Raw genomic sequence first — 20940 nt, forward strand, 5'->3', positions numbered from 1 at the left:
ATCTGTCTCTGCGCAAACCACGATAGCAAATGGTGTGTGAGCTTGCGCTATTAATCAGTGTTCGTGTAAATATGTGCGAGAAGGAGGAGGAGAAGGAGGACGCGGGTAATGTAAAGCGCCTCTGCATCAGCCTTAAATCACGGTAAGGGAGGACTGCTGCTGCTCCTGTGTGCAGACACTGTAGCATGAATTTGAAGTGATTCATGTTTACTACCAGGGATTTTTTTTTTTTGTCCTGCAAATATGTGCTGCGGTTGTTTGGCTCAACAACAGGGAGGCACATGCAAATAACACATTGCTATGATGCCCGGAGGAAACCTGTCGGACTGCTTGTAGTGAATCATGCAGGGCGTGTTAGTCTTGTATTGCATTACATTACCTGCTGGGTGTCCCCATCTGTATAAGGCAGCTTTGTGGACACATGGAACATGACCTCTTTGTTGCGGTAGTTGCAGTAGACAGATTCTGTGCCAGTCTGCCCGTGAGTCACGTCCAACCCTCCGCGGAAACTGCAAGCGAGCACACAGAAAGCATGTCTAACAAGATACTCTCCACCATCGCTGCAGGCGCTAGGACCATCAATCCTGCAGCGAGCCTGATTGAATGTAAATTACAGCTGGCATCATGTTACGGAACGTATGGCAGAGTACACATACGGCGCCTTCAAACCAAACTCCTCACCCTTTAAAGTTGTGCAGCTCAATTTTCTCTCCCAGAAACTCCAGGAATTCTACAAAGGCAGGACTCTCTTCGCTGTTTCCAAACAGCTCTTCCTCTGAAGTCTGTGAGCAGTGAAAAAAAAACACAAAAACTCATAAACATCCAGGCTCGGAGGACAAAATGGTTTCAGCAGCTAGAAGTTAAAAGAGGGGGATCTGTACGCCACAGTTTTCAGTGCCTGGTAATAATGGCACAAACAAGCAAAAAGGAAGAAGAACAATGAGAGCTGATCACAAGAGGGAGGATTTGCATACTAAAGTACCTCCGTGGGCACAATGAGAATTTTATGTAAGGTGCGTTTTTTTACTGTGACGGATCATTAAGGTCAGTAACTGAAGGCAGGGAAGTGAAGAGTATCATGTGTGCGTGTGTGTGTGTGTGTGTGTGTCCGGCACACTTGTTCAAACACACCTCATTTGCATTTGAGATAACAGGGGTGCCTTCAATCAATAACAGCCGTAGGTGTGAGAGAAGGTTTAAAGCCTATAATGATCAGCTGTGATGGACTGTTGATTATCTATTGTGAGCAAGTGGAGAGGTGATGTTGACACAAAAGCCTGCCTCGTAACAAACGGACAGAAACGTCGCCGGAGAAGATGCTTATTTAGAATTTCTGCTTTGTTTTCTGTATGCACGATGCCCACTTAATCATATTTTTACCCCTACTGAATAGAAAGTGTCCTGAGGTGATGGCAGAGAGCCCTCACACTGTCTTCGTGAGATCACCCTTGGCTCATTTACAATGCATTTAAACTACCGCGGGCTGTAAGGGATCAACAGTGCAGATCTTTACACAGTAGGGGTCTCCGCTCGAAGGTGTAAGTGCCCTCAGCAAAGCACTGAATAGCTCTCCTGCCCCCCGACACAGTAAACAAGAGGGCTGTGATTGCCTCAGAAAATGAGAGGGAGTGTTGATGACTGGGCTGGACTGAAAGGCATAATTAAGAACGAGGACGGCCGAGCATAATCTGCTTCCTCGAGGAAATCAGAAATTAGAATGTATTGTACAGTCTCATTGTTTCGTGCACTGAATACAATGAATATGACGGGCGCATGCACTAAAAAGGAGCGAGGTTTTTATCACTCACCTGTCCAAATTTTTGATAAATGACCCCAAACTTGAAATTGTTGCTTATCACATGTTCGTCAAAGGTGACGATTAGTCTTGAAGCCTGTAGAAAAAAACAAAAAACATGGATATAAAAATTCAAAAAATCAAAGCAACAAAATGGAGAACGATGGTTGATTGTTGAGCCTCATACCCACATCATCACATGCTGACGCTTTGGGTTGGCGTCTGTATTTGACAATCTTTATAGGACAGGCTCACAGTTTTTCAAGCCCATCGTTAAACAATAGAAAGGTGCCCATGTGAACATTGTTATTGCTGTAATCATACTTCCTGTTTAAACTGGCTGTGAAGAGATCTTGTCCCATCATACTACCAATACTACTTTAAGTGATCCGGAATAAAATACTCAGTCCTCGACTTGTGCAAAAGTGTATTTTAAAGGTCATTTTTAAAGTTTATAATCGGCTTTAGATACTTTCGTAAGACGTTTGCTCTTATTGTTGTCCTGGGCCATATTCACACAGAACTAGTGTGAGCCGAGGACCTCGTTATTATGACAAACACAGATTTGTGTTTTGTGTGGAAAAGAAGCTGAAGAAGCGTTGATTTGAAGAGTTGATTTTCTGCATGTGTTAGAAGAATCACCACATATTTGCAGTTCTTCAGATCAGGTAACAGATGTTTTGTGGCTGTAATTGAATATACGACCTTTTGTTGCTTCTCTGCAATCTTTTAAATGTCAGTATAGTCCATCTCACAGCACAGCTGTTGACTGTGGTTAAACATACTATGAGCTGCAATCAAATTTCACAATTGTTCACTTGTTTGTCCTCAGAAAACAGTGGCACAAACAGAAACATGTCAGGTGATATGCAGTTAAACGTTTTCTTGACTAATTACAGACACAACAGTTTGCACAGGACCAAGATCACAGACATCCTGCCAGTAGCCAGTACCTGCAGTTTGACACTGCAACATAAACATCTGTAAGTGAGCCAACCACTGGATTTTGACGGGGGAGCACACTGTCCCAAAATTTGTAAGCATGACACTACTAGATATTTTTAAGGTGACCTCGGGATGATTTCCAGCCGCGTGTCTGGAGACAAATTCAGATGTTTTCAATGACGCCTCAGGACCTTTTCAGCTTTGTTTGTGCCAATGGAAGTAGGTATTTGAAGCCAAAACAATAATCTTTTCTTAACCCCAACAGTGTTTTTTTGTGCTTAAACCTAACAAGAGAATGAGCACAGTGTTGGCACAAGACAAAAAAGAAGAATCATTAAGAACAATCATTGCCAACATTTATCAATCAGTTGGGTTGATGGGCATCTGACTATTATTTTAAGACAGGCTTGAAAAATGACAACTCTGTCCTTAAAACCATCAAATGTGTGGGACCTTTAAAAGCACATCCATCAGCTGCAACTACAAAAGCAAAACCAGATCTTACTTTTGGATAAAGGACAGGGAAAAAGCGGTCCACGTTGACCTCTTCACAGACAAGCTTGGATTTATCAAAAGAAAAAAAAAAAGACAGAGAAACATGTCAGACTGTGGTTAGGCACGGTCACAGCATATCAATATCCGCACAATAAAAACAACTTCTTCCTACTTTGGCCATCTGTACCACGTTGGGAAACTCTGTCAGACAGGAGATGGGGATCACATCGTGGTGGGTTTTCAGCTTGTTCCTGGTGATAAATAAAAGTCATAAAAGAATCAGTGTGTTTTCACAGCCATATAATGTGATGCAACATTTTCTCAGAACCGATCGGATGGGAAAGTGATGATCCGGTACAGACCATTATCAAACTTCCCCACCCTCGCCTCTCTTTGCCTTCTCTCCCTCCATCCGTCCGTCCCCACCCACTCGCTGGCCTAAATAGTCCATCTGTTACTCTGCTGTGTGAATGACAGTGCTTGTTGACAGTCTCTCCAGCTTTATGACTCTTATGATAACACCCGTGCTGGGAGGATGTGTTTATCCAGTCATCACTGGGCCGTTTAGGAACAAAAAGAAATCACAGAATTATCCTGCATTCATTTCCTGCTGAACATGAAAGTAGTGACATTTTGTTAAAGCCTACACATTCATTTCCTCTCATGCCGCTGTGCAGAACACAGATTTAAAGGTTTCAGTTTTTCTCTCCAAATGACGCAACATTGTGCTGCACCGTGTCGTGTATGCATAATGAGCACTACCTGAGCATTAGACGGAGATGTTCCTGGTCACCGATCACGTCGTACTTTAGAGAGAACACCAGATGTCCAAGGGCACCGTCCACTGAATAGTAATTAAAGTGTTCCTGAGGGCACAGTGCACAGACGCAGCGATTAGTATCTGTCATAAATACAGTGCACGGGGCATGTGCACACGCTCCAGTCATTAAACCATATCTTCCAGATCCGAGTACCTTTTTCTTCCTTTGTTGCTCTTCTTCCAAAGGCAGATTAAATTTGTTCATATTATGCGTGTGTAAGAACAGGTGGTAAAGCGTAATGCATCTTCATTAGAGGCAGCGTACGAGGTGCCAAACAGCGAGACCGGTCGCTGTAAGTGGTTTTACTCAACTGGGATTCACTTATTGCTTATTCATTTCATTACTATAATGAGCAAGAAGTGAAATTGATTGTGAAAAATTCCACAAGAGTAATGAGGCTCATTTGAGGAGGAAGGAAGCCTTTATAATGAAGGACTTCATGAGGATGACTCCAGTAATATCACTTTGAAAGCAGATCACACCTTTTAGAAAAAGTGTTGAACTGAGTTTAGTGCTAAATAAACTCAATGTTTCTATTATCATTCTGATTTGCAAACATGAAAATGAAAATGGGAAAAACTGCAAACTCACTGATCAACTTTAAAAGATGAAGATGTTGGAGATTTAGGAATATTCTCGGAAATATACCATTTGACTACAGCACACTGTATCAGGAGAATAAACATATGGAGAATACAGATGTGCTATTTTATCACATCAACTCTTAAAGACTAAATATAATTTAGCAGCAGATGTGGTGAAAAAGAAAACATGCTTCATATAGTCAATTTTTGTTTTTTTGCCCAATTTAACTACATTTTGGAGCCCAATAATTAAAGCAAGTGAAAAAATGTTTTTATGTCATCACTATTTTTTCTTTGGAACTTATAAATATATAAAGGTTTCAGAAAACTTTTCAGAGCATCAAGTCCTGGAAAGAGATAACAGGTCAAATTCAAACCATTGAGCTAATTGCATTTAAGTTACGAGGGAATGGACAAGTTCAAGGAAAGAATATGGAAGAAATGGATTCAGTATTTGAGTTTTCATAAAAGCCTTCTTGAGCTTCCTTACATTATCAAAAATATTGTGGGTTTTTTCTAGCTTAATGTTTAGACAACAAAAGAAATCAAAAATTATATAAACTTTTAAAAAGGCGTCTCCCTCTGTGTGGGACTAACCTTGCCCAGGAAGTGCTTCCTGTAGATTGTTGCCATTGTGTTGCATTCCAGTTTGGTGCGGGTGTTCGGGGACAGAGGCTGCAGCTGTTCCGTGTCCGCTGATTCACTCAGATCATGGTTTGTCCCTTCGATCCAGTAACCCCCAAACTGCGGCAGGAGGATGAGAGGAAAGGGGCTTTTTCTGCCCAGCACCTGCCCCGAGAAGAGTTGTGAGAAACAGAACGATGTAAGTGTGAAAGTCATTTCGGGACAAGAACGCAATCAGTGAAAAGTGCCCATCATCCTACCTCATGGACACTTGGGTATGGAATGTAATCCTCCTCAGTCTGCAAAAATAGGAAATAAAAATAAATAAAGAGGTTTAAAAAAAAAGCTTTGTTTCCTCATCAAGGAATAAAAACAACCACACTGTCCAACTCTACGATCCCAAGGGACGCTCTTTCAGAGTAATTACATAACTGTTACACAATGGAAATCAGTTTGGAAAACTACAAAGGGAATCGATGCATTTCTTGATCAAAGTATTGCCATTATTGGGCACATTAAAAGTTTAAAATACTGGATTACAAAATAAACCATTGTATCCTGCAAAGTTCTTATCACTAAGATTTCACCATTTCTATCTACAACATAGGATAAATGATTATGAATCCAAACTCATTTTTGTAAAACTGACGGCGAGACTTTAGAGCATCGCACTGCTTTATGGGTAATTTTTGTGCTCCGGTGTGCTGAAGTAATCAGCTCGTCTAGCAGGGCAAGATAACTGCGGAGACAATGACCTCATCATGTGCGACTACGCAACACTGTGTCCCTACATGGAGAGTCGCACCTTGAGTGGGGGAGGAAAGGTGCACCTCTGCTCATCCATCCTGTTTCCCTACAAGAGGAGAGGGTGAGATAAGAAAACCAGAGAGAGAGAGAGAGGGAAGGGTCAGCAGCTGGTTTTGCATGACACAAATAGCTACATTCACACACTCACAAAAAGAAAAAAAAAAGCTTTAAATGACTACAACATCATGAGCCGGGAGAAAATTATCAACCTCATTACGTAACAACACAGTTTTCCCAAGAGATGTGCGGCAGGCGACCGAGCGTGACGGCAGAGAGGGACAGATGGAAACATACAGAAAGAGAGACACCGAAAGACAGTTAAGGGATGCTAAAGAGCAAGGCGTTTAGGAGTAGCTAAAAAGTCTGTTAGCACGCAGAAGAGGTGTGGTAACGAAACCTCAGGGATTGAAAAGATGCTGAGCTAGCTGGCACTGTAACACCCATCGGACCTGAGGTGTGTATCCGTTTGTGTGTGTGCGTGAAATGATGCAGAAAAAGAGATGCAGCAATACTAAATCATTGCTGGGTGATGGCGGCTGGCGTCAAGGAATACAGTACATCATATCGACGTATTGTAGAAAAACGCACGCCTGCATCACACGCAGTACATCATTTATCATTTTTTTTAAATGCAGATATGCCACAACTCTAGCGCCGGTGCACTAATTGCAAACACACATGCATAAAAACATGGGGGGTTTTTTTTATTTTTATTTTTTTTATAAGCTTATAAAACTCTTAACGCCCATTCTGTGTGGGATCGCATGTTTAAAAATAAACATTCTCCTCAAGGCTTCAGGAACCAGGAGACAGTTTGTGAGGTGAGATAATAAGCTTACAGGGCTGTCAGTCAGTGTTACAACCAGAATGTTAACAGAGACGCTGAGACACACATATATAAAACGCTCTGACGACTCTCCTCCTCTGTATCCTTCTCGTTTACAGAAGAGTACAGAAAGTCTGGTGGGCCGAGGAGAGGGCCAGAATTAGGAGGAGGCACACTGACTGTTACTGGTTAGTGGCTTGGTGAGTAGACAGCTTGGAAAACTTGGAGACGGAAGGCAAAGCTCGACGCGTCATCTTACCTGCATCTTTTCAATCATTTCAAATAAATCTGTGGTCTGGAGAGAGGAGAGTGAGATGAAATGTTTTTAAGTTCATTTGTCTGATTGTGACATATCAGCACCTTATACTGTGGGGCCCCATCACTGTCCATCCAGTGACAGAAACACAAAGTCAATTGATTGTATTTGGCTGACCGGACTTCCTTATTGTTTTCTGTTTCTGTTTATGACAGAGAGGAACAGCTGTATCACTGCACCGTGCCTCCAGGAACACTGTAATTACTACACAGTGCCCCTGGGCATCTGGAGGTCTCTCTAAAGTGTGATGTGAGTGGTGACCGGTACAAGTTCTTTTGTTTTTCTCCTTCACAGGGACAGTTCACCCAGAAATACAAATATTTTTAAAATATTTTTTCTTCTAACCTGTCATGCTGTTTATCCATTGTCTTTCTACTGAGCTATACGCTGTTTCAGTTCTCACTCCCGGCTCGTCAAATTCAGTGCAGTGACCCCTATATCTTACATTGGATTCAAGTATGACCCAAAAGTCATGACCTAAAAGTAAAAAAAAAAAAAAAAAGTTAATTTAAACCTACATGACAACCTCTAACAACATGGTCTTGAGTAAACTGGTCCATGTGTTTCTGGAGAGAGATTTCCACTGCTGAGTGCGATTTAGTTACATTATGTTTGCGAGAAAGCTGACATCTCCATGGCTGATATCTCCAAAAGTCAGCGACTCGCACCAAAACAATCTGGGTGCATAAAACAGCACTGCAGGTAAGAAGAAATCTATTTTTGATTTGAGGTGAGCTGTCCCTTTTTAAGTCTTTTTTTTCTTTACTTCACCACACATTTGTTGACAATGACAAAGTAAGAACACCACCTTAAAGTATTGTTATTACACCAAATATCATAACATGTTCCAGGTTATTATATATAAGTTATGCATTAACAAATATTACTTTTGATAACCAAAAAGTCAGGCAGGTCTAAATCTCTGTTAGACTTCTGAGGAACACGTTATAAAACATCAAAAACAGGACTCCAAATAACTTATTTAGGATTTGCAAAATAAGTACTGTCACACTAAACAGAGATATAGAGCATATGAAAGAGTTTATAGCTGTTGTTATCTGAGACCTCACACAGAAGTCATGTGACATTTTCTCTAGTGAACCTTGGTCATCTATTCTAATTCATGTTTATCAGCAGTTTACATAAAAAGGGGAAATTCATGACATTGCAAGTTTAAACTTTGTGTTTTGAGTTGTTAAAAGAGGCTCCGGTGTCTCCAAGACCCAAACAGCGTTACGATTTATTTGCTTAAAACATATCTGTCAAATATTGAGCACTGTCATCTACGAAAACTGTCCCAACACTCCACATTGTACACGAGCATTGTAAAATTGGCAAAGCACATATTCCAATTTTTTTTTTGCAAAACTTCCAAAGTTCTGAACGAAACTTGTTTTAATCCACGATGTACCTGAATGCAGCATGTGATTTCTTGCTTCTCCTCCCTGTGGTTTGAACAGCTATATGTGACTGACCCGATTTCCCACACTAAACACCTGCCTAATTCTACATCCCAACCACAGCTGTTTGGGTATGGTCCTTAGAGATTTCACACTGAAAACCTTCTAGCTTCAGACGAGCGTGACGACTCTGGCGCCTGTTGAAAAATGCTGAATCAAAACAGCGCATGTTAAACGTTGTTCTGGAGTTGTCAAGTGCTGGCTTAAATGCTCAGCCAGCAAAGCCTGACATAGCCAAACAGTTTTGTGTACAGAGCAATCTTGTCTTAGCTTTCAGTGTGAGTAAAGTCCTCCACCATGTGCAAACAATAGTCAGCCACAAACCCTGAAAGTAAATATCCCCGGCTTCAACAACATTAAACAGAGCTTAGAACAAGGGGGGGCGGGGGGCTGCGGCGCTCAGCTACATGTTATCTTTGGACTTAAAAACAACTGCATTAGCCATAAAACTGTATGTGTGACCTACAGCCCTGAAAAGCACGGGTACGTCTGAGCAAATGTTCTAGCGTTACATTTGTTTGAACTAATGGAAAACACCTGAAAATGGAACAAGGAACGTTCCAGCGCGAACATAAATTTTTCTTCAGCTCATCACTTCACTAAACAGGCAACGTGAACTGTCAGGTTTTGCAACTTTAATCTCACTTTGTAAGGCAGTCGTCCAAGCCTCTGCTGAGAACGCTGCCAAATTCCCTCTGCAGTTTGCCATCTAGTGATGTCTTCTATCCCGCATGTTTCTACAGTAAAGCTACTTACATGGCTGGGCTTCTTCCAGCGAGTCTTTGTCACCACAGGAGCACTGAAGTGGCTGTGATGATTTTTAGCCATCTTTAACTTTCCACAGACCGACGTCCTGCGGCTTCAAAAGACGATTTGGTCCGACCGACTTCAACAGGTTCGGATTAAACCCGCTCTCTGACTGCTGTGCCTTTGTCAAACTGCAGACAGCTGACTGAGTCCCACTGTGACACCCGAGGTAAAGCTGCATCCCTGCTTACTGCACCCATGACTGGCAAAGTTTTGCACTGGAAAAAAAGTTCAAGAAGAGATCCACATGCTCTCCAAGTGTGTGCTATGAACATACAAAAATGATCAGCGAGCTTCAGGTTGCAGGCAGGCAGCAACCAGCTGATGTAGCTTGAAGTGTGGAGTAGTAATCCTCTGACTGCAGCTAGAGGTGTCTTGTCGTCTGCTGATCCTTCTTTGTCACTCTCTCTGTGCAGCAACGCAGGGAGAAGTCCAAAGCACACATCATCCACCTGTGTTTTTTATCACAAACCGTACCGTATCTTCACGCAGGCTGACAGATCGCAGAGGTGGAGTTCAACTTTACTACTCTATCAAACAAGTCCTTCAACAGCTTCCTGTTCATGGAGGACCTACCGTATATGTGGCGGTCCCACTATCTATGGCTATAAACCTATAAAGTGATTCTCAATTAAATTATGAGACCATCAACCGTGGATACAATGATGTGGGAATCAAAAGGATACAGACAGAGCAAATAAGACAACATTCTATAAAGGCTGCGGTTGAAACAAAGTGGAGACAGCCAACAGAACAAAACAAGACATCTCACTGTGACACAAAAAGCCTCTGCAGAGTGACGGAGACGCGAGGATCCGCAAGGGAGACGGGCGAGCATACAGTGCAGTCGTTAGAGCTGAGACCTTTCATTAGGAGAGCTAATAGGATCGTCATTATGACAAGAGGCTGATTGAATGTGCGAAACCTCCCCTCCGCTCCAGACTTCTCAGGTACAACTAACGCAGCTCATTTTATCTTTGAGCAAGCTGCATGAATATCAGAGGGACAGAGGGGCCGACGAGTTTGTCTTATTCTTTGATGCACTGCGTCTGGTTCTTATTGTAGTTCTAACATTTGCTTGCTGTCTAGTATAGTGAGGGTTATTTAAAGGGTAACTCCGACCTAAAATTTATATTCAGTCTTCATCTGCTCACACTGACGCGATGGAAAGTTTCAAAGACCACAAACAACAGATGTAGCTGGGGACTTCTCTTGCAACAGAAAAATAAACATAAAATTGCCTCATACAACTCGCCGGGCATAATCCACGTCTCTGGAAGCCCCAAGATCCCAAAACTGATTTGAAGAAACACTATTTGCACCCATTTTAAAGCTGAAATCCAAACTGAAGCTGCAAACCTCAAAGCGATTAATTTGAAGTAGGTCCAAAAGCTCGACCACATGTTACGGTCTAAATATACAACTTTTGAGGTTCTGTTTCCAATAAACTTTGGATCATGAGGTCCTGGAGACTTTTATTACACGGGACGAGCTGTATGGTACCATTTTTTTAAACATTTCTTTGTCAGGTTTTGTTTTGACGTTGATAAAAGCAAGTCCCTATCATCTTTAGTTGTTCAGGAGAATGCTGCATGGCTGTTTTGCTGTGAAGCCCCAGAAATGTTTGGTCGACTACAAACCCTCATCCGGCTTTCCATCGTCATGACGGTGAGCAGATAATAACTGAATTAAAAATTTTTTGGGTGAACTCACTGTCATCACAGATTAAAGGGGGGCAGTGAGAAGTCGGCCTGATTGGTGAAAGTTTGGTCGTATAGCAGCGCAACAAAAAATGCGTCTACAATAGAAACCCAACCGACAAAAAAGGCGAGGCGATACTGATCATGTCCTGGTGCTTTTGATTTGGTTACATTGTTTTTCACCTATTTGGTGAGGCGCAGAGTTACTAGCATCTTGAAATCGTCTGGAGATACATGCTTTTTAATTAGCTCATGATGGAAAAACTGTACAGGAGACCACTGTAACCCTTTTCCCCTACAGAAAATTTGTGCAACATTGTTAATATGACAGTATAGCAACGTGGTATGAATTAGGCAGTGACCATAAGACCTGTTGGGGTTAATTGCAGATTGACCTGGTTTTCACGTGGCTCTGATTAAAGTGATACGCTCCTCTGAGTCTTGCCCCACTAAGCCCTTATCATACTACAGTGCATCACATTACCCATGCTGTCCCTCAACATACGCATCAAATCTGCTCTTTTTTTATGGATTCCTAATCAAAGGGGGGTGAAGAACGAGGCTACAGAGATCAAACATGAAATGTGACTTCATTGTAACTCCTGCTGAGCGCAGGAAAGTAAGTGTTTTCCTCTGGCCAATTACAAAGCCATATGTAATGTGCCTTTCTGCTGTTTCTTGCCCAGTGTGAGAGAAGACTAGTTTGGAAATACTTTCATCTGCGCCTTTGGTGGCTGCTTCCATGTCACGCAAATCTGTAGACGCACAGAAGTTTCACAAATCCTCGTGTCTGACTAATTGTAACTACTCAGTCTGAGGCACCTACAGATGGTGCGTGCTGCAGGGATCAGGAGTGACGGTTTAACAACCCAATCCCCAAATTCTCCTTTAATCCCTTTCTCTTCTCACTCCCTCTGCTCTAATCAAATCGCATCGCCAGATTTGCAAGTGCAAGTGCGCGCCTCATCCTAAGTGTGAGAGACCTTATGAAACCGGGCTGACGTGAGAGAGATTGTACCCACTCTTAGTTCCCCAAAAATATCCCTGACAGGTTTCTTTTTTCGTAGCGTGCGCTCGTTTACAACGATAAGACGAGCCAAAAAGGTAGGCACGAGCATTCTGACAGCAAGATGGATTTAATATGTCCTGTGACAGTCTAAATAGATTAATTGAAATGATTTCCTCCTTAATCTTTTCCACTTTCTGTATGTGAAATCGCAGCAATTTAGTCCTTTTTTCATATTGAACTGATTTAAGAATGCTGAAACTCTTCAAGTGTCGTAGCGAACTGGGAAAATTGAATGATCTCACAACATTTATGGCAGAAAATATATATATCTTACAAAAAGCCTTCAAAAAGACTTGATTATTTTTAACTGACGCTGACATAAAACTGGATAACAATTGAACCCCACGCAAAGACTGATTAAATATTAATGACTTCCAAATTTTGGTGCCATATCTGCGATGATGGCGAGGGCGAAGAAGTCTGTCTTTTGATTAGAAAAATGACAATTGCTGAGACAGGCTGTATTTTGTTGGCTTTGATGGAATCAGACTTGTTAGGCTCGGATAGAAAAACTGTCTGCATCCAGCTGACAATTTACGGCTAAAAATAGATGTTATATTAATTGAATGAGGCCAACACAATCATCCCAGACACCGAGAGCTCTGAGCGCTCTAATTATGCAAGTTGAACAAAAGAAGTTAAGAATGAAGAAGAAAAAAACAAAGTAACTCTGCAAGCAGAAAGTCTGGGCCTGATACAGTCGGGAGAGATCAGATACAAAGAGAACACAGAGAGAGAAGCAGGTGTTGAGACAAGATGAGCAGAGACACCTCACAAACACTGCGGAAAGAAAAAGGTCACACAGAGGTCCATCGGATAAGGTCGGGGGTCAAAGTGCAAACTCAACCCCCCACCCCTGGTTCTCCTCCTACCTTGTGGAATGGTGAGCCGGTGTATGGGAGCGTAGGCTGGAACAGCTGGGGCTCTAGTGTGGCAGAAACTCGGGGGTCGCTCCCATCTTGTTTCCTACAGACGGACAGATGCAAGAGAACATTTGGTCAGAAAAGGTCACTCAGTTTGAGATAAAGCAAGAGGACAATTGAAAAGGTTAAGCCTCAGGTGCTAGTCTTATTTAGCAACAATACGTGTTTGTGTGGACTGAGGCTTTGCAATGGCATTAAGCCCAGAGAGGAGGCTTCTTTTCATTAAAATTAGGAACGCTTTCCATTTGATAAATGATCAATTCATTATTATTTTTTTGTCTCTGCAGGAAAAAGCACAGGAAGTGGTAAAATTCAACATATTCAGACACACGAACGCAGAGAATACAAGCTGCAACTGCAACATGAGGAACTGCAGCGACCCTTAATATTCTCACTGAAAATCATCTATTCTGTCTAATCTTCAGTGCTCTAATGAAAGAAGGTTAAACCAGGTGCAGAAAAGCTCTCCTCGCTCCTGACGCCATGTATTTTGTAATCTAAATATCACTCTGACGACTGTCATACAAGTTGTGTCTGACACAAGTCAATATATGAATTTGCTGCTTGAGCATCGTTCCCAAAAGATATCACATCGTATTCCTCTGTGGAGGCATAAACCGCTATTCACAAACACTTCAGGGATCTGGGGACACAAAACCCACAGTTTCACATTTATTCAGACAGAGGATCTCTCTTCTAAAACCCAGGAGAGTAGCACATTGCTGATGCAGAAACCGGCTAATACTACTGTCACGCATCCTTTGCTCTGAACTCAATATATCTCGACAAGGACGGCTTTATCTCCACAGGATCACTGATCGATAGCCCGGCTGAATATTGTGCCCTATTGACACGGGCAACCGGTCGGTTTGCACAGCAGGTTTTCAATTTGTTTGATTAATTCAATCTGTTTCAAACGCACTGAGTGATCGATCGGTGTGAACGTGGCTCTGAACTGACCGAGAAGCAGTGAAAAATGTATATTGCTCTCTGTGCTGATCAAAGGAGGCTGCAGCAGCCATGATGAAATATGTGTCATATCTCCTCAAACTGTGAATATGAACCTTTTTTCTCAGCACGCTCACTAAACAGGAAGGAGGAGAGGAACCCTGCAGCAGCTCTCCCGTGGGATACGATTCGGCATCAGCTGCCCTGAACTCTTAATTAGAACTGATGCACAATAGATGGATGCACAACAAACACACACACACACTCACAAAAGAAAACAAATTCTTTCATTTTTCTAACAGTTGGTTTAAAGATTTATATTGTGATGTATCAAAACAATTTGAGGTAATACTTGTTAGACATTTCCATGCACCAGTTTGTCTCCAGTTGTAGTGTGTTGGTGTATAAAAATGACACACATTTGCAACAAGGTATACCGTCTATATCCCCCTCAACAGCATCAAAACACACATCAGAGTAAGAGAGACAGAAGACCATGTCCATCACAACCTGGTCCTTCATCAGACACCCCACAATGCCTTTCACACACACCTGCCTGCTCTTTAGAGCGTCACCACATAAGCCCTCCTGCCGATCAGTTTGCAGCGCTAAGCCACAGCTTCGTCCCAACAACACAACAAATTACATAACACACCTCAGCTGGGTTAGCCATGCACTGCAGAAATGAGCCGCGTGAAGGAGTCACAGCGTGTCACCTGGGCGACCTGACGTCCTGCACGGAGCAGAGCGGCACAACTTACTCACACAGTGGCAGCTGAACGCCGGGCGCTCCCTGTGAAGTCCGGACAGTGACCAGCGCTCCGGCAGATGACTCACAGTCTACGCTTTTCCTCCAGTTAAGCCTTCTGCTCCCTCTCCCTCCCTCTCTTTCACAGTTATCTCCTCTCTCTTGGCTTCTCTCTCTGCCTCTCAGTGCGTTTACTCTTCTCTCTCTCTCTATCTCTCTCTCCCCAGCTTCACTTGCTCCTTCCCATCAGTCGTTCACCTGCTGGCCTCACTCTCAGCTCTTTAGACTCACGCACTCTCCCAGCGAGCATCCCCTCTACTGCTCATCTCTCCTCCCTCTCCCTCTCTTTCTCTTTCTCTCTCTCCTCCCACTCAGTCTCACACACACATATACACACACATATGTGCTCTCCAGTTGTCACTTCCTTCATCTCCACCCTCTTTGTCTGCTCTCAAGCTCACGCACACAATGTGCCACTTGCGTCCGGAAACCCCAAACTCAAACCATTGCACCCATCCCCAACTACCAACACCAGCCTTATCCGCTTTATAGTGGGAGACCCTTCCCCCAATCATCCATTTAGGGGACGACTGAAGTCTGACGCTCAGAAAGAGAAAGGAGAGCAGGGCTGATTAGGGCAACGGGGGTTGCCTTAAATCCCCAGACTGCCTCACGAGTCAGCTAGGGCTGTTGCTGTGGCAACCACATCAGCCACGCGTGAATAAAAAAAAAAAAAAAGAAGTAACACCCAAATGCAAATTCATGTTCATTATGATATGGCTTTAACAAGGTTATTAAGACCAGCATTAGGCTCCCAAAGGTGAACAGGTACTGCCTAAATGCTCACTGTGCAGGAGAGAGCCTGTGTGGATACGGTTTTTAATTACTGTAATGACTCTCGTTCAATCCCTGGTGAACATGTGCGTTTCCTGCACTAAGCCACCATCTGCAGTTCCCGGCAGACCTGTGACTAATTTCACCAACAGTGCCCTTTTTTCCGGGTAAATCCCAGCTAAATAACATATAATTCAGTGAGTGTGGACACCTCCTTAGACACCTCTCAATGAAATGTGGGGTTAGGGTGTGGGTGTGTGTGTGTGTGTGTGTGTGTGTCAGACATGAAGAGATAACAAGGGATTACATCGCGGCCATCATACTGTGCTCCATTAAGAGCCGTGTATTGTGATAAACAAAACAAATAATCCTCTCACTGTCCAAAGCTTACTGGTTAAAAAAGAAAAAAGAAAAAGAAAAAGTATTACATCATTGGACAAAACTTGTACAGATTAGCAGTAATTTATTGAGGCGTCCTGCTGCAGTGGGACAGTAATCTCTCATGATCTCTCTCTTTTAAACCCCCTTGAGCAAAGAGTGCAGATGTTACATGTGTGGTTCAGTCTTTTCTTTTTTCTTTTTTGGCAGGGGCTCAGTGTGGGGTTAAACAAATTAAAAAATGTGTCGATAGTGCTTATAGATGGAAACACATTATTGGATGAGAGCAGGCTGATTTAATCCCGGCTGGTCGCTATCAAATCATACATTTAGAATGGCACTGTGGGACCTCTATTATACGCTGACAAAATGATAAACAATAGCAGAACAAGGAGAAAATCCTCAGCCATGTGGAGCTTTATTATTATTTTTTTTTTTATCTCCTGTAGAGGAAGATAAATTGATAGTATCCTCCCAGCTCTCTGAATCCCACAGTAAATCCCTTCCGACCGGCCCACGCTGCCAGGGATTCCCATCCCATTAGCCTGGTGAAATGGCCTGTGGTGGTCACTCCCTCTCCCTCTCCCTCTCCCTCTCTCCCTCTTCCGCCCCTCACCCCTTATCCCCTGAGAATTGCCGCTGTCCTGAAATTTCTCCATCTCCGGCCCTCTCACTCTCTCTTGCCACTCTCTAGCTTTTTTTTTAACAGCAATTTCTCCTCCGAGACAAGTTAGATAATAACGAGCTCGAATAATGGCTAAAGCTAGCCGGTTGCCGGATCCTATAATTCCCAGAGGATTAGGGTGAGTCGAATCGAGAGTCAGCAACTGTGTGTTCGCAATTCTTCATTGATCAAATTTAACGTTCGTTCTGATTCAAACAAAGCAATTCAAAACCGAGCAAGGAGAAGCAGCTTTTGTGTTTCAGCGCTCCTCACCTGTGGAACAAGCTTCCTGAATACCAGAGGTCTGATAAAGCTGTCAGCTCATTCAAATCTGGGTTTAAATATGATTGTTTTCTGCAGCTTTTGAAGAAATAAGACACAATCTGGTTAATTCTGTAACTATCCATGTGCTTGATTCTGCTTTAATGCATTTTAATGCAATAAAATGTTTAATCTTTGTTTATTTGCTTGTTTTGACATCTTTTTGATTTTAATGTTTTTTTTTTTTTTTATTAAATGACAAAAATCTCTTTACCTAGGACCTTTTTAAAGCTGAAATCTTCACTCTAGCTGCTCAGCTACAAGTGCTGGTGTGCACCCTGTCTGAAGTGGGTGCCCGAGCAGAAGGCCAACCACACTTTGAGGGTGTAAATACCATCTTTTTAAAACAATTTTGGATCTCTGGGTTTCCCTGAGACATGGCCCATTCACTCAAGTTGTATGGAGCCAACTTATCCTTTAATGTGTTTTTTATTCTGTATTTCTATGGCCCTGGAAAGCACTTTGAATTGCCTCAAATGTGAATGGTGCTCCTGAAATAAATCTGCCTGGTGTCATGTTGCCTTGTGTGTATGGGAGGCTGTGTGTGACCAGCCAGTGTAGCCGAAGGTTTAGGACTCCAGTCACAGATACATTATACAAGAGCAACATGTCAGAGGTCTCCAGCAGGCAAGAAGGCTGCGGCGGTTCTGAAATATGGATGAATGGTTATTTATGCATAACCATTGAGTGTCTCCCACAGGTTGAGATTTAATTAGTGGTGGTTGACCTCAGGGGGGAGGAAAGGGAACAGGGAGCTGCAAACAGCTCTGAGCCTCGAGAGTCGGCTGGAAAAACAGAACTGAATTTATGATCTATTTAATGACTGTACATGAATCATTCCAGCAGAGTTTACTGCCTTCAACTGCATTTCCACTCAAACAAAAGAAAAAGGTAAACAAATAAAGCACCGAAATGTTCTCGTGCTGGATTTTACACACATCAGACGGAAGCAGAAATATTTCCAGCGGAAACAGCCGATGTTGTCTTTGAATTTGTGACAATCAAAGCGTTGGATGCAGAAGGTCTGAAAGTTTTTCCTGATTTGTTAAATCCCGCCTCATGTCACTCTGAAACAAATTGGCTGGGTTCAATCAGGCACATTGTTTGCAAGGCAAAGCAGGAGCTCCTACTGCTTCCTAACTTTTAAAGAAACTTTACATTCCCACCATGATTTCTCTGCAGCTCACCTGACCCCCACTGTGACTCTGATTGTGACTGGTTTGATAATCATGTATCATTTTTTAAAATATCTTGTTTTGTACTTGGTAATTGGGCTACATTAGGAGGCCTCTGAAAAGACACTGTATGAGCACTGTGGATGTTCATCCTGATATTGACTGTGACCTCTTTCTCTCACAGTGGATTCACTCCTGGCAGACCGACCCACTTGGCTCAGGTCATGACTGCAGAGACGCGAAGTAAACACTAGATAATATTCATGTTGTTCATACCAGCCCCAAGTCTTTAAATCTTGTCTCAAGATTCATGAAGCTTGAAGCATTTCTGAAGCATCTAACAGCCATGCCAGCAGCTCTTCAAGGCTGTACATAGATAAACGCAAATGTAAATGTCGGTATGCTAACATGCTCAAAGTCACAATGCTAACCTATAGATGTTTCGCAGGTATCCATGTCCCCGATCTTATTTTTACACATCGGCATGCTAACATTTCATTATTGGCACTACACCACTCAAAATTATTGAAGGATATTGGGATATTTTAGTGTTGAACTTGATTGATTATTCAGCGACATATCTGAATTTTTATCTTGTGTTTTGTGAATATAATCAAGAAAAAATCTGACACATTTCATTTGCCTTTTTTCGCATATCCATGCACATGAATATATACACTCATATCCAAATATCCCTAACCAATTTTGACTAGAGGCGGATGAGAATGGTATAATCTTGCAGTAATTTGGTGATAAATCAAAGTTTTAAGTCAAAGAAGAAGTAAGATGCGACCTGATGGTGGCACTAGATTAAACATTAGGGATTTACAAAAGTTTCAAAAAGTAGTTTTAAACTTATTTTAAACGTCTTTTCAAGCCAGGAAGAGTGGAAAGGAAGGAGAGGAGGAGGACTAGGAGGATAAGATGAAGAGTGGTGGAGATAGAGGAGGCAATGAGAACACATTCCAAACATTTTGAGATAAAATACAACAATAAAGCAAGCAATGGGGTATGTCAGAGAGGATGGAGAAGAGAGTGGGAAAGAAAATTAAAAGGGTAAAAAGAAAGTCGATTCAGATTGGACATGAGTTAATTAGTACCCAATTACATCAATCAGCCTCAGATATTTCAATGATATATGACCACCAAACTAGAAATGTCCCCATTTTTTATTTCAAAAGATCATCTTAATGAGCGTCTGTGCCAGATTTCAGGGCAATCCACACAAACATTTGTAGAAGACATTGAACCAAAGTAAAAAATGCCAACATTCTGGCAGCACGAGACTAAAAGCCAGCGGGTCACCAAAGTCACTAGGGTTCATCCTCTGGTCACCATGAACGAATGTGTGAAATATCAGCATAAAGGTGGTGCAAGAACAAAAGTCAAAAGTTCACCAAAATCATGGTTCTCTTTTTTTCTGAAATTTTTTTTTATTTTTTAGTTATTTTTTTAATCCGTCCAGTGGTTGAGATATGTCAGACTGAATCAATAAGTTGGAATGAGTTTGCGTGGCTAAAAAAAGCTCACAGTTTGTACTGGAATAAATGAAAACAAATATATCTCATGATCTCTGAGTAATACGAGTCTAATGCCTCACCTCCTTGTCAGCATGAACCAGAGATTTGACCTCGATTAACGTATAAGCACTGCCAACAACCCTCCCCAACTCCACTTATTTAACCGGAAGGCTGTTTATAATGTGTGTGAAAATGTACTTCAGAGGTCAGTCATCAGCACGCTCAGATGCGCTGCTCGGTGATCTTGTTTGACTCAGTGTCATCATATATTACAGTGGTGACACTGAAGAGCTCAGACATTAAGGAACTGACCTCCCTCTTAAATTCATCATGAAGTAGCAACACCTGCTCCCTTGCCTGCCATCAGTCCTCCAACAAGTAGAGATATGAGGAGCACATGTGCTATGAATTCCCACACAAATAGACCCTGGAATTGCCCTGTTGTCAAGGCCAACCCCCCCCCCCCCCCCCCCCATCACCCCCCCCAACCCCCTCAGACTGACCTGAAGCCCTCAAACTAATGGGAGGATGATTGTCTGTGGTATGAAACAATTTCCCTTAGCGGTACTCATATCAGTCTCTTGTCATGTGTGTATGTGGCTGCATTTGAGCTTCAATTGGCAATCTTTCCAGATGAAAATATCTGATTTCCACTCTTTGTCAGCTACTGTATCACCTCCTGGGTCCACTTTATTTAGGTATCGCATTCCGTGTCGAGAAAGGAAGTAACAAAAAAGCTACTCAAGGACTTTCCCCCAATCTGTTTAGGAAGATAGCTGCAAAAGCTATCGCTGCCACAATCAGACAAAAGCAGTACTGGCATAAAACTCAGAAAGAAGATAAGTATGAGAGGGTGATTGTTCCCCAGGGAACTATACCTCTAAAAGTCATTTAACACAAACAGTCAGATACAGAAATCCTATTCAGCAGCTCTTATCAGTGCACCAGAACACACCCTCTGTGAGGATATCAGCACATTTCAGTTTTATGCTATGCTACTGTATTCACGTGAAGAAAAGAAAAATACAATCAAATACCAGAGGGAGGAATTATACATAATGAAGTATTTGTAGGATCTGACGCATGAGGAGACTCCTCAATGGGTTCTCTTGAACTCACACATCCCCTGTCAGCTGGCCTTATTGCGTATGCATTAAAAAGGCCAGGTACAGCAGGTGTT

At 42.4% G+C, this 20940-nt stretch overlaps 1 protein-coding gene across 15 annotated transcripts in view; it reads right to left on the minus strand.

Moving 5' to 3' along the window:
* Positions 1–20940, minus strand: part of rap1gapa (RAP1 GTPase activating protein a) — a 64916-nt gene that overhangs the window by 11227 nt on the left and 32749 nt on the right. For 10 of the 15 annotated variants that reach the window (XM_030422444.1, XM_030422436.1, XM_030422450.1 and 7 more), the window contains 11 exons: positions 13122–13215; positions 7157–7192; positions 6070–6117; positions 5525–5563; positions 5238–5429; positions 3998–4101; positions 3408–3486; positions 3246–3299; positions 1809–1892; positions 682–782; positions 380–509 (listed from right to left, as the gene is read on the minus strand). In XM_030422444.1, the coding sequence (XP_030278304.1) occupies positions 380–509; positions 682–782; positions 1809–1892; positions 3246–3299; positions 3408–3486; positions 3998–4101; positions 5238–5429; positions 5525–5563; positions 6070–6117; positions 7157–7174 (849 nt within the window). In that variant the 5' untranslated portion in view covers positions 7175–7192; positions 13122–13215. Of the gene's footprint in view, positions 1–379; positions 510–681; positions 783–1808; positions 1893–3245; positions 3300–3407; positions 3487–3997; positions 4102–5237; positions 5430–5524; positions 5564–6069; positions 6118–7156; positions 7193–13121; positions 13216–14881; positions 15403–20940 lie in introns of those variants that run through there. The other 5 variants (XM_030422437.1, XM_030422439.1, XM_030422443.1 and 2 more) reach the window with 4 other exon arrangements.

This window comes from Sparus aurata, chromosome 7, assembly GCF_900880675.1.
Source record: "Sparus aurata chromosome 7, fSpaAur1.1, whole genome shotgun sequence".
Lineage (NCBI taxonomy): Eukaryota > Metazoa > Chordata > Actinopteri > Spariformes > Sparidae > Sparus > Sparus aurata.